This window comes from Camellia sinensis, chromosome 14, assembly GCF_055761805.1.
Source record: "Camellia sinensis isolate YWXY chromosome 14, ASM5576180v1, whole genome shotgun sequence".
In the NCBI taxonomy this organism is placed as follows: domain Eukaryota; kingdom Viridiplantae; phylum Streptophyta; class Magnoliopsida; order Ericales; family Theaceae; genus Camellia; species Camellia sinensis.
Window position 1 is genome coordinate 37,875,219 of NC_138974.1, and position 15,645 is coordinate 37,890,863.

The following is a 15,645-nucleotide window of genomic DNA, read 5'->3' on the forward strand; positions in this document are numbered from 1 at the left end:
AGGAAGAAGATGTGGGTGGTCTGCTGGAGCATGCAACTGCTGCTGTTGCATAAGGGTTGAGGAAAAAAGGAAATAAGAAGAATAGAATGAGAAAAAGGGGTGTTTTGGGAGTTACCTTTCATTTTCTTTTTTAAATTTTTGTATTTAGTTAATTTTTTTTAAAAAAAGTTTTAGATTTCTAAATTCAACTCGATAAGATGAACCGAAAAATTATTCACTGTGTTTGATTTCAGTTCTCAGAATTTGTTTTTCAAAAAATTTTACTTTTTTGTTTTCCATATTTTTTTTTATTTTCACTGAATTTTTATTTTAAGCATTTTTATTTTTAATTTTTAGACGCATCTAACATAGATACATTATAATATTTGTAAATCTTTTTTAAAAAAATCACGAAATATAAAATATACAAAAAAAATATGAAAATTAAGTACATTTTTATATTTATGTGTATTTATTAATTTTTTAAATATTTTTTTCACAAATATCTTACTATTTATATGCATCTAAATAAGATGCATCTAAAAACGTAAAAAAAAATTAATTTTAAAAATATTCACTAAAAATAAAAATATGAAAAATAAAAAACTCAATTTTTTGAAAACTGAATTAAAAAAATTGAAACTAAACACACTGATTATTTTTTTAAAAAATCAAAAAAAATCTAGAAAAGATAAAAATAAGCTAAAATAAGTATAAAAAAATATTTTTTGATTTTCATCTTTAGTGATTTTTTTTAAAAAAAAATTCTTAAAAAATATACTTTTTTTGATTCGCCTGGACAAGATGAGCTGAAAAAAGTAAAAAAAAAAAAAAAATTGATATAATTTTGAAAAAAAATCACTAAAAAAAAAAATCAGAAAAAGAAGTGTCTTTTGTTTTTGTTGCCAAAATGGGCAAAGGAGATAAAAAAATGTAAGAAAATACAGAAAAGTTGATGGAGAAAAGAGCCTGGTTCACGATGACATAAAAAAGAAAATTAAAGCAAAAAATAAGGCCATTATCGACTTTTTATAAAATTGATTAACAGAGTTGGACTTTACGGTTCACTCTTAGAAAATTCTATTTCCACACACCACATTGTCTTTATACACATTCTTTCTCACACCACTTAATAATTTAATTTTTAAGTATTTATCTCAGTTCACACAGCCTACATTCCAAATATGTCTATTTAATAAAAAATGTGTGCACATCCTTATCTTCTTCATCTTCCAAACTCTAACCCTAACCAGCAACCACCTTGTTGGCGGTGACGCAGCACCATCGTTACCACCTCCATTTCACTTCTAGTCGCCATCTCCACCTACAAACTCACTCAACATACACATCAACTTTGAACCTCTATTGAAATTGTGGTTCAGATTTTGAAATTCCACTAAACTTCCATTGAAGGACCTCCATAGAAGACCTCCATTTTGAAATTCGTCACTGGTTTTTTCTATTTCTTGCAAAAAATTAATAAACATACATATTTTTGTTTCATTCAGAAGTATAGTATCGAACTAATATGTAAGGTTCGGAAGTTCAAAGTCGAACCAATATGTTTTATTCGGATGTTGATGGTCGAACCAAATTCATTGGTTCAATTGTTAATTTTCAAATGGAAGCGATTCTTTCGATACTGGTAGTCCGAATAGTAAGAAAATGAGTCTTTTTCCTAGATCTAGGTTCCATGATGCTTGCGATGGTGGAGAAGGTTGCATGAGAGTGGTGTGACGGTGAGGCGGCAACGGGATGAAAATATTACCATGTTTAGGGTTAGGGTTTAGAGGTGGTGGGTGGTGGTCGGCAATGGCTACTGGTAGTAGTTAGTAGCTAGGGTTTTGATTGAGGGTTAGGGTTTTGATTGAAGGAAAAGGGGCATTTTGATAGTTTCATTTTAGAGCAAAAATATAATAAAAAAAATTCATTAAATGTATTAACAGAGTGTAAATAGTGTGTGAAAATAGACTTTCTCACCACTGAGGTATATATTTTTTAAATTATAAGGGCTTCAGTAAAATCACAAGGGTAAAGTGTAATTAAAAAAAAAAACATAATGTCAGAGACGCATCCCTAAACCCCGAAAATTGAAAACCTCACCTCCCCCAGAGATCAACGACAGCATCTGCGAATTATTGGATTCTCTCTGTGTATATCTGTCTATATACACTTATATATAGAGTGAGAATGGTTTATATAACATCATGGGACGATTTCGTGGAGAGATCTGTCCAATTGTATCGTGCCAGTTCCGAATCTGTAATCTTTCACCTCTACCTCTCAGATTTCTTTCCCCTTTTTATCTTTTAGTTTTTTTTTTTTTTTTTTTGATGATAGATCCATCTTCGAATTCTTCAATTCAATTATAATATTTCTTTATTACTTGTACTAATAATTTTGTCTTCCAAATTTTTTTTTTCCCTGTTCAATTGCACTGGGATATAGATGCGTTATGTGATGAAATACAGACATTGTGATGGTAAATTGGTTCTCAAGGTCACTGATAACTGTGAGGTATGAATTATTTCTTATTCACTGTCTTCCATTTTTTTTTTGGTTTTTGGTTTTTGGTTTTTGTGACCTTTCGTTTTATAGACTATTGTTATTTAATTATGTTTCAATTGTTTGTGTACGGGGAGGAAATATCCGTCGCTGTCCGTACTCCTTTCGTCCAAGCTCTGTGTCTATCCAATCAACCTGAGAATACAACGGTGGTGAGCTACCCGGCGGTGTGTTGCCGGAAAATCCCTCCGACGGTCAAGTTAGCACACACTCAGGAAAAGAGGCAGAGAGAGAAGAACTCAATCAATATCAAATTGTATCTCACCAAATGATGTTCCATCCCCAGCATGGGGGGCGCAGTCATGCTTATATACTTTTTGCGCTCAACTCTGCACCCATTAGTCTCTGGACACGTGGAGCTACTCTCTCATCTGTCAGCACAAATCCAGCGAATACTACCTAACCAAACCGCTAGACAACATTAGTGGGAACTCGGCAGCCCGACGGCATCACCTCGGCCTCACACGACCAGGCTGCATAACGAGTCTGAGTGCTCCACTCGCCGAGCTCCACAATAACCGAGCTCAGTAACATTCCGGGAAGACCGGGTTCCAGACAGCTTAAGCCGGTACTCAGAAGATCTTTCCCACAGAGCTAAACTTGCTCCTACAAAACCTGGGTTTGCAAACGGAAACCTCGGCCAAACTAACTTTGCCAAAACATGTGACTTGGGCCCCGCCGAGCAAGACCAACTCCGGGGAAGCCCAGTTAACTCGGCCTAAACATGGGTCCTGGGCCCCGACCGAGCAAAACCAAATCTAGACAGGCCCAAGTTAGCTCGACCCAAACATGCTCGGCACTCTTCCTGTCCAACTCCTACCACGGCCCAAAGCCAGACTATAAATCTCCCTCTCAATTGTCCCTTAATTCTGTCCGCGCAAACGTGACTGAGATTACATGATAAGACCGGGGTAGATTCCCCCTCGGTCCTCAATCCGCAAGATGTCGACCGAGCTAATCCCCATGCTTGGTTTTTTGATTTGCTCAGTCGACGCCTCAACTATCTATCCTGTCTCTTCAATACTGACGCGCCGCCGTCAATTGGGACACGCGTCCTACGCTCATTGGCCTCGAACAGGCAATCCAGCCATCTCTTCATATTCAAATTTTGGCGGTTCTTTTCTCCTATAAACACGCCACTTGCCCCCTTCTCATTTTCTTCTTTACGGTCTCTCCTTCATTCCAGGCGACCCGTCGCAGTAGTGCCCTCCTCTCTATCAAACACCTTCGTAGCCCTGGACTGATTTCGTGCTCGAAGATTCAATCGTTGCCCTCATTCTGGTAAGTTCTTTGAATCTCTTCATTGCTTTTTCATTTGGTGTTTCACATTTTAGGGCATAAAAGCCATAGGTTTTTAGGATATAGCTCCTCAAAAACCTCCTCTGCCCTTGCTCTCTTTATTATTCTTCAACTTCAGTGATGAACACGCGAGGATCTGGGGAGGACCAGGCTCCAAGTCTTCTTTTGATCCCAACAAGCACCAAAACCGAGCAAGTTGCGAGTTCACAAAACTCGTGTAGAAACCGAGGTAACGGAATACTAGACCGCTCGACCGGGCTAAAATCTGGTCCGCTTGAGCGGCCGAGCTTCTGGTTTACCTCTGTGACCGATATGGACTGGCACACCATATGACTGAGCTAAAGTCAAGCTCGTTTTGGGCGATCGCGCTCCCACTTACACTTACACTCCTTTTACTGCAGAGTCCAAGGGGACCACGCACCAACACTAAGGCTCTCAAAGACCGAGCAGCCATCAAACTAGAGCTTTTGCCAAACTAACACAGCCGTGCTAAAACCAACTGGCTATACATGGGGCGCTACCGCTTCTTGGTTGACACGCCGATCGCACTAGCCGCGTTCCGGGAAGAATACGGTGTCCCCGCAGACGTACATCTCGAGCTCGGTGCCGAGGACACAACCCCTTGGGGCAGACTAAACCAGTGCCCTTTCACCGTGCTTTCCATTATCGAAGGCGGCCTTCGCTTCCTGGTCAATCCTCTTATGTACGAGTTCTGGAGGCGCACCGGGCTAGCACCAACGCAAGTCTCAACCAGCACTTACCGTATAACAAACGGGATTGTCGAGCTAAACAACCGGCTGGGCCTAAGCTTAGGGTTAGCCGAGATTCTACGCCAGTACACCCTAGGGCATACAGACGATGGTCTCAACTACTATTTAAAGATCAGACCGGGCAAGGAGAAGATAGTGACCGGCACCCCAGATAAAGATATGCACGACGACGATAACTTTTTCTGGGTGTCTGGAAACTATGAAACAGCCGACGTGCCCGGCTAGTACATCAGCAAGAACTTCGGTTCGACATATAAGTCGTGCTCACTGGTCGGTCAAATTATTTTCCTTTACCATTCTATACTAATGCCTTTTCTTCTTTTCCTCTTTGCAGCCATCGAAGCTTTGCAAGTCAACTACTATAACCCCAACGAAGTAGCCATCAGAACTGTGCCCCGGTACCGTAATTGGGATTGTCACAAACTTCTCGGCTACGTACCGACCTACAAATACTCCGCTCCCCTCCGAAGTAGAGTAATAGACTTTCTTCAAGCGCCGTCTTCACCACCCGACCCAACACTACCGGACGCGCCCCTTATCCGGCTGATCGAAGAAGAAGAAATGGCCAAACAGAGCCGCATTAAGAACCTCATCACCGCCACATCCACCGAGCTGCTGAGCATCCCTACCCGCGCAGCTGTAGCCGGTCAAACAAGTGGGGCCGTGGTTGCGTTGGCGTCAACTGTCGCGGCACAGACCAGCAAGGACACCCGCCGAGCTAAGAAAAGGCCTCGAACCGCCAATCCCTCAGTCGAGCTCGTTACGGAGCTGAACACCGAGCAACCCGCGGTCACATCTGTGCCAACTCCGCCTTGGAAGCCCCAGTTAAAGCACCGGGGTAAGGAGATCCCGGCAAGTGCATCAGTCAAAGATGACAAAGAACACCTCCTAGCCTTTGACCTAACAAAAGCAACTCCTTCTACTGAGCGACGTGGCCGGCAGTGACCACGTGCCCGACACCCGGCTCGTGAAGTCCTCGGTCAAGTCTATGACCTGGGTAAGAATTTTGCATGCTTTATTCAAATTTTTCCAAGTGTTTGCTCGGTTCCCTTTCTCTAATCAAACTCAATTCTTGTAGGCAATCCAGAAACAACACCTTGTAATGGAGCAGATTGACAGACTCCGGCAAAAGGCGACCAACGTCGCCAGCCAGGTCGAGCATCTGCAGACCGAGCTGGGACGGTTAAAGGCTTCTTAGGAGATTGCAAACACAGATAACTCCAAATTGCTCGGCCAACTTGGGGCCGTCGAGAAAGAAAGGGACGCTCTCCGGGCCAAGCTGGAAGCTTTAAAACAATCAAGGAAGGATAAGGTGGATGAGGCCAACAACGAAGGTTTCAAGGAGGCCGAAGAAAGCTACACCAAACAAGTCGAGGCCACTAAGGACGTATTCTTCAAGTCCGGTTGGAAGGCTGCTTGCGAATAGCTCGGCCAAGGATCTGGAACCGACGTGTTTGCCTCCCCTCTAGCTATTTTTCTGCCGACGTACATGGTGCTATACGCCAACGATGTTTTCAGTGCATTGTAGGCTGATACCGAGGAAGAAGGCGTGGACGAAGCCAAGGAAAATGTCGAGGGAGAAAACCGCCCATAGCAGGCCGGCCAAGTGGAGTCCGGCGTCCAAGAAACCACAACTACGGTCGGCCTGGAGGCCGTTGCAACCGGGGACGACTTTGCTGACCTTTCCCCCTTAGTTTAATTCTCTTTTTTTTTTTTTTTAGAGAATGTAACTGGGCTGCTTGCCCCACCTTATGTACCAAATTTTTTCTTTTAATGAAAAGTTATCATTTCACACACTCTTGCAATGCAATGTCTGCTGTAATTTTCCTTTTAACCGCACTATCTCCAATAAAGCCGAGAAGAGTATCTCGGTTAGAGAAAGTGATGTCCTGCCAACGCTATGTAAACAAAGTCTTTCATACAAATAGTCAGGATAAACTCACTTGTGTTGGGCAAATCACCAACTCTTTCAACTGGGGTAAATCATCTCTGCTAAAACACTTGAGTTGAGCAAATCACCAACTCTTTCAGCCGGGGTAAATCATCTCGGCTAAAACACTTGAGTTGGGCAAATCACCAAATCTTTCAGTCGGGATAAATCATCTCGGCTAAAACACTTGAGTTAGGCAAATCACCAACTCATTCAACCGGGGTAAATCATCTTGGCTAAAACACTTGGGCAAATCACCAACTCATTCAGCCGGGGAAAATCATCTCGGCTGAAGCTCGAGAGTTGAGCAAATCATCAACTCCATCAGCCGAAGTAAATCATCTCGGCTAAAATACAATAGCAGGCCCCGAAGACAACAAACTGCTTCTTCAAAGATAATTCACTTATATTATATTGACAAAAAGAGTATTACATTCGGAAGTACAGAGAGAGCAAGTACTTACACAAAAAATTACATAAAAACGTCAAATACTAGAAATAGTACAGTTTGAGGTTGGCCACATTCCATGGCCGGGGTATGCCTTTTCCTTCCAAATCTTCCAAGTGGTATGCTCCCTTGTCCGCCAAATCGGTTATCCTGTAAGGCCCTTTCCAGTTTACCCCTAGCTTGCCTTCGCCCAGCACCAGTGTGTTGCCCATGACCTTCCTTAAAACCCAGTCGCCCACTTTAAATGGTCTGTGGTACATGGTTTTGTTGTATTTCCTGGACAATTCTTGTTGATATGCGGCCACGTGGATCAAAGCTTTTTCTCGACGCTCTTCAGCTAGGTCCAATTCTAGGGCGACTGCTTCAGAGTTCATCTCGAGCTCAAAATTTTCACTACGGATGGTGGGCACGCCGATTTCCAATGGGATGACCGCCTCTATGCCGTATGCCAGGGCAAAAGGAGTTTCCCCGGTGGATCGCCTCGAGGTCGTCCGATATGCCCAAAGGACACTTGGGAGTTCCTCAGCCCATTTTCCTTTGGCTTTCTCAAGTCTTTTCTTCAACCCATCAAGAATGGTCTTGTTTGATGCTTCGGATTGGCCGTTGGACTGCAGGTAAGCCAGAGTGGAGTTGTAGAATTCGATCTTTAATTCCCCACAAAATCCTCTGAATAAACACCCGTCAAATTGGGTGCCATTATTAGAAATCAGAATCTTAGGGACGCCAAACCGCGTTACCACATTCTGCCAGACAAACTGTTTGACGTCTTTTTCCTTGATAGTCACTAGAGGCTCAGCTTCAACCTATTTGGTGAAGTAATCCGTAGCCGCAATGAAGAACTTTCAGTTGCCTGGCGTCGTCGGGAGTGTTCCCACTATGTCTAGTCCCCACATCGCAAAAGGCCAAGGACGTGTGAGGGGAAGAAGTTCTCTGGCTGGCTGGTGAATTTGGTGGGCAAACTTCTGGCACTTCTCACATTTTCTTACATATTTTTGAGCGTCCGCTTGCATGCATGGCCACCAATATCCTTGGGAGATAGCTCGGTAGGCCATGGATCTTCTCCCGATGTGACTTCCGCATATACCTTCATGAATTTCGTACAAGAAAGCTTCCACGCTATTTGGGTGTACACACTTGAGGTAAGGACCGGTGTATGAATTCTTGTATAAAGCGCCAGATGGAGAGAGCCAAAACTGCTCTGACTTCACCCGGACTTTATGCGCTTCCTTTTTGTCGGCCGGAAGGGTCCGTTCTTTCAGGAAGAGGATAATAGGGTCCATCCAAGAAAGGCCAAGCTCGGTGCAGAGTACTTTTGTCTGCTCGGGTTCCTCAATACTGGGCCTTGGAAGAAACTCAATTAGGAGAGGGCTGGGAGATGTTCTATCGATAATGGAAGCTAGACCGGCTAATTCATCCGCACGGCCGTTTTTTTCATGACCAATTTGTTGGACCCTTATTGCTTGGAATCGCTTGATGTGTTCTCTTACGACAGCTTGGTACTTGGCCATTCTGTCGTCTTTGGCTTCGTAGACCCCGTACACTTGGTTGACAACAAGTTGAGAGTCACTGTAAACCATCGACTTGGATGCACGCAATTGAAGAGCGCTCTTAAGCCCGACCAATAGCGCTTCGTACTCAGCCTCGTTGTTTGACGCAGAGAATCCGAGGGTGATAGAGTGCTCGATGGTCAGACCATCTGGCGAGATCAAAACTATGCCGAGCTCGGCGCTGTGACGATTTGAGGCTTCATCTATAAAAAGTTTCCACATTTCACCGATGAAGAGTTTCCAACACTCTGAGGGGTCCTGGGAGGCTTGAAGGTTGATGGCGTCATGGGCGCTCAGCTGTGCGGTTTCAGGTTCGCTGTTGTTCGGTTCTACTTCATCCCTCCTCGGCGATACGGTACTGGACCTAATAGGTTGGCCTGTTATTCCCAAGTCCGTCGTCGTATTTCCGGGCTACTATACTATTCTGACGGGAGGTGCTATGGACGGGCGCGCAAGTTCTGCGTCGCCACCATCACCCTGTTGCACAATTTCCGTTGAGTCTTCATTCACTTTCTCGACTACCGCGGTGAGATCCACCAGGCATACTTGGTGAATTCTAGGCGAGAATTCAACAACAAAATCTGCCAATGCTTGTGCTTTTATGGTTGTTCGAGGTTGAAACTTGATGTCAAACTGTCCCAATTCGACCGCCCACTTTAGGATCCGCCCGCTCGAACAAAGTTTTGAGAAGAAACTCGGTCAACACGACGATTGTGTGAGCATGAAAGTAGTGCGCCAATTTCCTAGAGGCCATCATTAATGCCAAAGCGAGTTTTTCCAGCGGCAAGTACCACGACTCCGCCGGTAGCAAGGTTTTGCTCACGTAAAAGATGGGTAAATGTTGTATACCCTCTGACCGGACAAGAACCGCACTAACGGCATGCTGAGAAACTGCCAGATATAGGTAGAGTTCTTCGCCGGGTTTGGGTGTCACCAATAATGGAGTGGAAGACAAATACGCCTTGAGCTTGGCCAAAGCCCTGTCACATTCCTCGTCTCATGAAAACTTGGATTTCAAGGCTCAAAAGAAAGGGCGGCAGCGATCTGATAACCGACTTATGAATCGATTAAGCGCGGCGGCCATTCCGGCCAGATGCTGCACATCCTTCGTCGAGTTGGGTTGCTTCAATTCTTGTATGGGTTTGATTTGTGTGGGGTCCGCTTCGATGCCTCGGTTTGTGACTAGGAAGCCTAGGAATTTCCCGGATCCTACGTCGAAGGCACACTTAGACGCATTCAGGCGTAACTTGTGCTATTTGAGAATGGCGGACATCCCGGCTAGGTCGGACAAGTGGTCTACCTCATGCTTGTTTTTGACCATCATGTCATCGATATAAGCCTCCATTGTCCGGCCTAGCAGAGGAGCGAACATTTTGGTCACCATTCTTTGGAAAGTTGCCCCGGCGTTCTTTAAACCAAAAGGCATGACTCGATAGCAGAAGAGTCCCCTCGGAGTGGTGAAAGAGGTTTTCTCGCGGTCGGGGCCATGCATGGCAATCTGATGATAACCACGATAGGCATCTAAGAAACTAAGTCTGTTATGCCCGGCCGTTAGATCCACCAGCTGGTCTATTCTGGGCAGAGGAAAGCTGTCTTTAGGGCAAGCTCGGTTGACGGTCTTGTAGTCAACGCAAACTCGCCACTTCCCATTCTTCTTGGGTACTACGACTGTGTTTGAAATCCACCGAGGGTAGTGCACCTCCTGAATAGCCCGTGCTTCAAGCAAGTTCCTCACCTCCTCCGCGACTACCTCGGCATGATGAAGAGCCGATCTCCTTATTCTCTAAATGACAGGGCGTGCATCCGGGAAAACATTGAATTGGTGGCAAATAAAGCTTGGGTCAACGCTGGGCATGTCGTATGGCGTCCAGGCGAAGACTTTGATATTTGCCATCAAGAAATCTACCATCTCGGTCCTTTCTTGGGCGGTCAGGCTTGACCCTAGCAAAAAGAATTTGTTTGGACTTTTAGCATCGATCTGCATTTTCCCCAGCTCTTCAACAGCCTTGTCCTCGGCCTTGGCACCTACATCTTCAAGGACACCCTGGTCCTCCGGACCTTTAATCATTTGGACGAAGCCTTTGGCAGATCGGCTCCTGTTCACTGCCACGAAGTATTGCTTTGACATGACTTGATCGCCCCAAATTTCCTCAACTTCCCCCATAGTCAAAGGAAATCTCATAACCTGGTGGTAGGTCGACACTACAGCCTACATAGCATGAAGCCATCCCCTACCGAGGATCAGGTTGTATGTAGACGGCACCTTCAATACCCAAAACTCGACCTGCTTGACCACGGAGCTGACTTTGACTGGTAAAATTATCTTTCCCATAGGCCACTCCGGCTGCTAGTTGAAACCAACTAGTGGCGAAGTTGCCGGAGCCAAGTTTGTATCCCGAAATTTGAGTTGCTTGAACGCATCGTAGTACATAATCTTAACCGAGCTTCCTTGGTCAATCAAGATGTGTTTGACATCGAAATCTCTGACGCGGAGGGTGACCACTAGGGCGTCATTGTGTGGCGTTTGAATGCGCTCTAGGTCCTTAGTTGAGAAACTAATCACATCTTCTCCTCGGTTTTCCCCTTTTTGACCACGAGCTGGACTAACAAAACTTCCCTCATATGTTCCGCCTTTTTTATCATTCCTCGGAGCTCGCATACGCGCGCCGGCTCCACTATGCCGTGGATCACATTGACCACTCCTTGAGGGGGCGTCTCTAAGTCATCCAAACCATTTGGATCAGCCGAGGTAGGATGCGCGGCCTTAACGCCTCCATCAATGTAAAGGTCTAAGTGACCAGCGGCGACTAACTCCTCCAAGTGTTGATTCAAAGGCAAACAGTCCTCTATCCGGTGTCCTCACTCCCTATGATATGTGCAGCGGTACCGCGGATTTAAGCTTTTTTGCGCGTCGCCTAGCTTAGCAGGAAACTGGACGTAATCCTCATCACGGATTTCGCTAAGTATGCGATAGATTGGAATCTTAAATACCGTGGTGATGCCCGTCCGAGCATTCAACCTTCTGTTTGCATCAACCGCGTCATCGCGGGGATATTCTGCTCGGTCATTTCAACGTCCTCTACCCCGGTTTCGATGACTTGGTCCACGGTCAGATTCCCCGGCGCGATCATTTGGACAGTTAGTCTCCTGTCCGACCGCGTGTACCTTGCCAGCTGCCCTTTTGTCTGTTGCCACTGGAGTTGCCTTCACGGTGGACGCCGCTGCATTATCCTCTATCCAGAGGTGCTCATTGATGCGCTGCATTAGTTGCCCCATGGATGTCGGCTGGTTCATTGTAAGCGAGTCCCTCAGCCTATGTCCGACCGGGAGACCGCGCTTATATTGGGTGATTGCCAAGTTGATCGGGCAATCTAAAATCTCGTTGAAGGTTTCCCAATATCTGGAGTTGTATGCTTTGAGGGTGTCGCTCGACTCCATCTTGACACTGAGAAGGTGGTCCACCTCCTTTGGCGTTTTGGTGTTGGTCTTGAAACAAGTCACGAATGCCTCTACCAACTGCTGCCACCTTTCGATGCTTTCCTCCGGTAGCCTCTCAAACCATTTCAAGCCTAGCTCGCCTAAACTCGACGAGAAAATAAGGCACATAAGAGCGTCATTGCGCCTATGTCCGGCCATGACTGCCGAAAGTGGCTTACGTGCATGTATGGATCGGTCCTTCCGTCGTAAAGCGTAAACTTGGGCTGGTGAAAGCCCACGGGGAGCGGTGTGGTTTCTATCTCAAGGGAGAAGGGGGTGGCGTTTAGCCTCGCCAAATCTGTGTCCAGAGGTGCTGGCACGGCTGGGTAGGGTAGCGGCATTATGACCTCCTCACTGGCGTGACCCCCGTATGACAGCCGCTGGAACGCCGGCACCCTTTGAGCCTCTCGCCGGCGAGCCCGTTCCTTCAAAACAACCCGTAAATCCTCTGAACGAACGGAGTAAGAATATCTCGACGTCGTCGCCGGACGCGAGGGATGGTAGGTACTATCTTGCACGCTTGACTTCTCTACAGGCGCGTCTGAATCTCCATCCCTGTAACTTCTGGTGATAGAAAGGGAGGGCGTGTGCCGCTGACTCTGGCTACCTGAACGACGTGGTTGGGTGCGCTCACTGTGGTCTCTCACTCCAGCAACACCCTTCCCTTTGACCTGCCGTTTGAGAGCTTCCACCTCCGCCGCCATTATCCGGATAACGGTGTGTTGGTCCTGTAACTTGTGCTCCAGACGCCTAGCGTGCAATTTTCTTCACCACCGGTGTTCGTCTGGGCTCCGGGAGTAACCGAAACTTCTAGCGCGCTTATCTCATGCATCTCTTGGAAGTCCTCCTGGGAAAGTCTCTAGGTTGGCCATGTTCTGAATGGCGGGGAGTCCATATCTCTACCTGGCTGACTCCGGGGTAGCTCCATCAATGGCAGACAACGGTATTTCGTCGTTGTTCGCCATGGAAGGCGATCAGATGAGCTCAGAGGACAAGGTTTTGTTTGCAAAAATGTTCCCACAGACGACGACAATTGTATGGGGAGGAAATATCCGTCGCTGTCCATACTCCTTTCGTCCAAGCTTCGTGTCTATCCAATCAACCTAAGAATACAATGGCGGTGAGCTACCCGACGGTTTGTTGCCGGCAAACCCCTCCGATGGTCAAGTTAGCACACACTCAGGGAGAGAGAGAGAAGAACTCAATCAATATCAAATTGTATCTCACCAAATGATGTTCCATCCCCAGCATGGGGGGCGCAGTCATGCTTATATACTTTCTGCGCTCAACTCTGCACCCATTAGTCTCTTGACACGTGGAGCTGCTCTCCCATCTGTCAGCACAAATCCAGCGAACACTACCTAACCAAACCGCCAGACAACATTAGCGGGAACTCGGCAGCCCGGCGACATCACCTTGGCCTCACACGGCCGGGCTGCATAACGAATCTGAGTGCTCCACTCGCCAAGCTCCACAACAACCGAGCTCAGTAACATTCCAGGAAGATCAGGTTCCAGACAGCTTAAGCCGGTACTCAGAAGTTCTTTCCAACCGAGCTAAACGTACTCTCACGAAACCTGGGTTTGCAGACGGAAACCTTGGCCAAACTAACTTTGCCAAATATGTGACCTGGGCCCCAACCGAGCAAGACCAACTCCGGGGAAGCCCAGTTAGCTTGGCCTAAACATGGGACCTGGGCCCCGACCGAGCAAAACCAACTTTGGACAGGCCCAAGTTAGCTCGGCCCAAACATGCTCAACACTCTTCCTGTCCGGCTTCTACCACGGCCCAAAGGCAGACTATAAATCTCCCTCTCAGTTTGTATTTGTATTGACTAGGATGCAATTAGGGATTTATTCATGTGTTACAACCATTTTTATTGGGGCTTATATGTTCAATCTTTATTCTTTGTAGAGTCAAACAATGTTCTTGTGTTCTTCCCCTAATTTGATTTTATATTTTGTGAACTTTCTCAATTAGTCTTCACATTGGTTATAAGTGTTTTAAGGACATTACTACCTACCCATAAAAAGAAAATAAAAGAAAAGCAAAGTAAAGGCCTAGAATAAACAGAGAGGAATGCTAGTTTGCAGATAATACATGGGGGAGTTAGCCATTGATCTCCAAGAGAGATTGCGTATTCGAGCAATGTCATACTAGAAAAAAGCTGGTTAGTGATTTCCCGTGCATTTTTTTGTTGGTGACTTGCCAAAAATTGGTTTAAAGTTGATTGATGGACTTGTGAAAATAATTTGCTACTGTTAAAATCCTTGGGATTTGATAGCCTAACTTCTAGAACACTAAACAAATTTTTTCTAGCTGCACTTTGAGGAGAGGATTCTGGGATATGATTTTTTGTTTGTTAATGCACAAAATTGGGATTCCAAGTTGGCCATTGAGAAAGGGAATATAGAGCTCAATTACAGTTGTGTTGAACTTAGGTGATTGATAAAGACTGTAGAAGCAGCACCGAGAGAATTCTCAGTTTTTTGGCATATGAACTCACTCTCAGCATGGGTGTCGTGTGTGTTTGGAAGTGTAAATGGATGTGTGCCTATCTTTTCTTATTATTTTTTATTCCTTGTTAGTGTCTCAAGTTTAAGACAGACCAGGCGCAAGAAGCTAAGAAGATGGAGAAATTCAACAGCATATTCTTTACGCTGATGGCCCGTGGTCCTGAAGGTATCCTTCTTTCTGTGATTTCACATGAAAATTTAATCCTCAATTTTTTTTTAATGGTAATTGAACCAATCAGTCCCTCTGCAAGAATGGCATCTTGTCATTTCAAAGAAAATCACCCTAGCGTGGTAGAAAATGGAACCGCATGGTTTTATGAAATTTGTTAACAATCCTAATCTGATGATGCAACTTAAATAAACATATTATTATGTATGATTTGTAAATGGAAACAACTTCATTTTGAGTGCTGCATGAACCTCAACCAGGTGTTTTTGTTTCCATGGGATGCCCTAGGGATGTCCCTCTTGAGGTGAGGATGCAAATTGGGTACCCTGCAAACAATTTCTAAATATTTTTAATGGTTTTTTTAGTTATTATCATTGGTTTTTGGTTTTGCATCTTATGTGCTTTGGATTATTCTGATGAGGGAAAATTCGTCTCTCCTCTCTTTCTACAGTGGATATATCAGAAGTTACTGGAAAACAGCAGATGGAAGCACAGCCGACCAACAAGGGTAGGGGAAGGAAACAGTAATTTTGTTCTTGATTGATTTCGATACTCGATTCTCGACTGCAAAGTTAGTTGTTTTTTTTTTTTTTTTTCTTGAACTTCAATACCTTTTTATTACTTACAACAGTGCTGATTAGTGATATATTCCATGGGATTCAAGGATACTGTCCTTTTGCCCCCTTCTTTTTGGGATTAAAAAGAGGGCCAAAGCCCTAAAATGCAAAATTTCTTGCAACTCCAATCCCCACACCATAAAGGAACAAAAATGGCCATCAAGATTCAATGGTGTGTTTGATTTGAAGAGTATCATTTCATATATTTTTGTCCTGGCAATAGGTTCATCTTAACCAAAGCAAATAGGGAGTGTTATTTAAGTTTTGAAGGCAAATTAGTTTATAACTAGCTTGGGTATTCTTGATTCAACTAAAGACTCGGTTATAT

The 15,645-nt window shown here is 45.0% G+C and overlaps 1 protein-coding gene across 1 annotated transcript; it reads left to right on the forward strand.

Annotated features, from left to right (window-relative positions):
* Positions 1 to 2,130: 2,130 nt before the first annotated feature.
* Positions 2,131 to 15,439, forward strand: LOC114321525 (signal recognition particle 9 kDa protein-like). The gene is made up of 4 exons (XM_082907365.1): positions 2,131 to 2,241; positions 2,428 to 2,496; positions 14,604 to 14,697; positions 15,152 to 15,439. The coding sequence occupies exons 1-4, from the start codon at positions 2,170 to 2,172 to the stop codon at positions 15,226 to 15,228; spliced, it is 312 nt and encodes a 103-aa protein (XP_082763491.1). The 5' UTR covers positions 2,131 to 2,169; the 3' UTR covers positions 15,229 to 15,439.
* Positions 15,440 to 15,645: the final 206 nt, after the last annotated feature.

Excerpts from the sequence above, each read along its gene's own strand:
- LOC114321525 (XM_082907365.1), top strand. The coding sequence starts at position 2,170 with ATGGTTTATATAACATCATGGGACGATTTCGTGGAGAGATCTGTCCAA. Across the intron at positions 2,497-14,603 it reads AGGTCACTGATAACTGTGAG|TGTCTCAAGTTTAAGACAGA; the intron begins GTATGAATTATT and ends ATTCCTTGTTAG. Across the intron at positions 14,698-15,151 it reads GATGGCCCGTGGTCCTGAAG|TGGATATATCAGAAGTTACT; the intron begins GTATCCTTCTTT and ends CTCTTTCTACAG.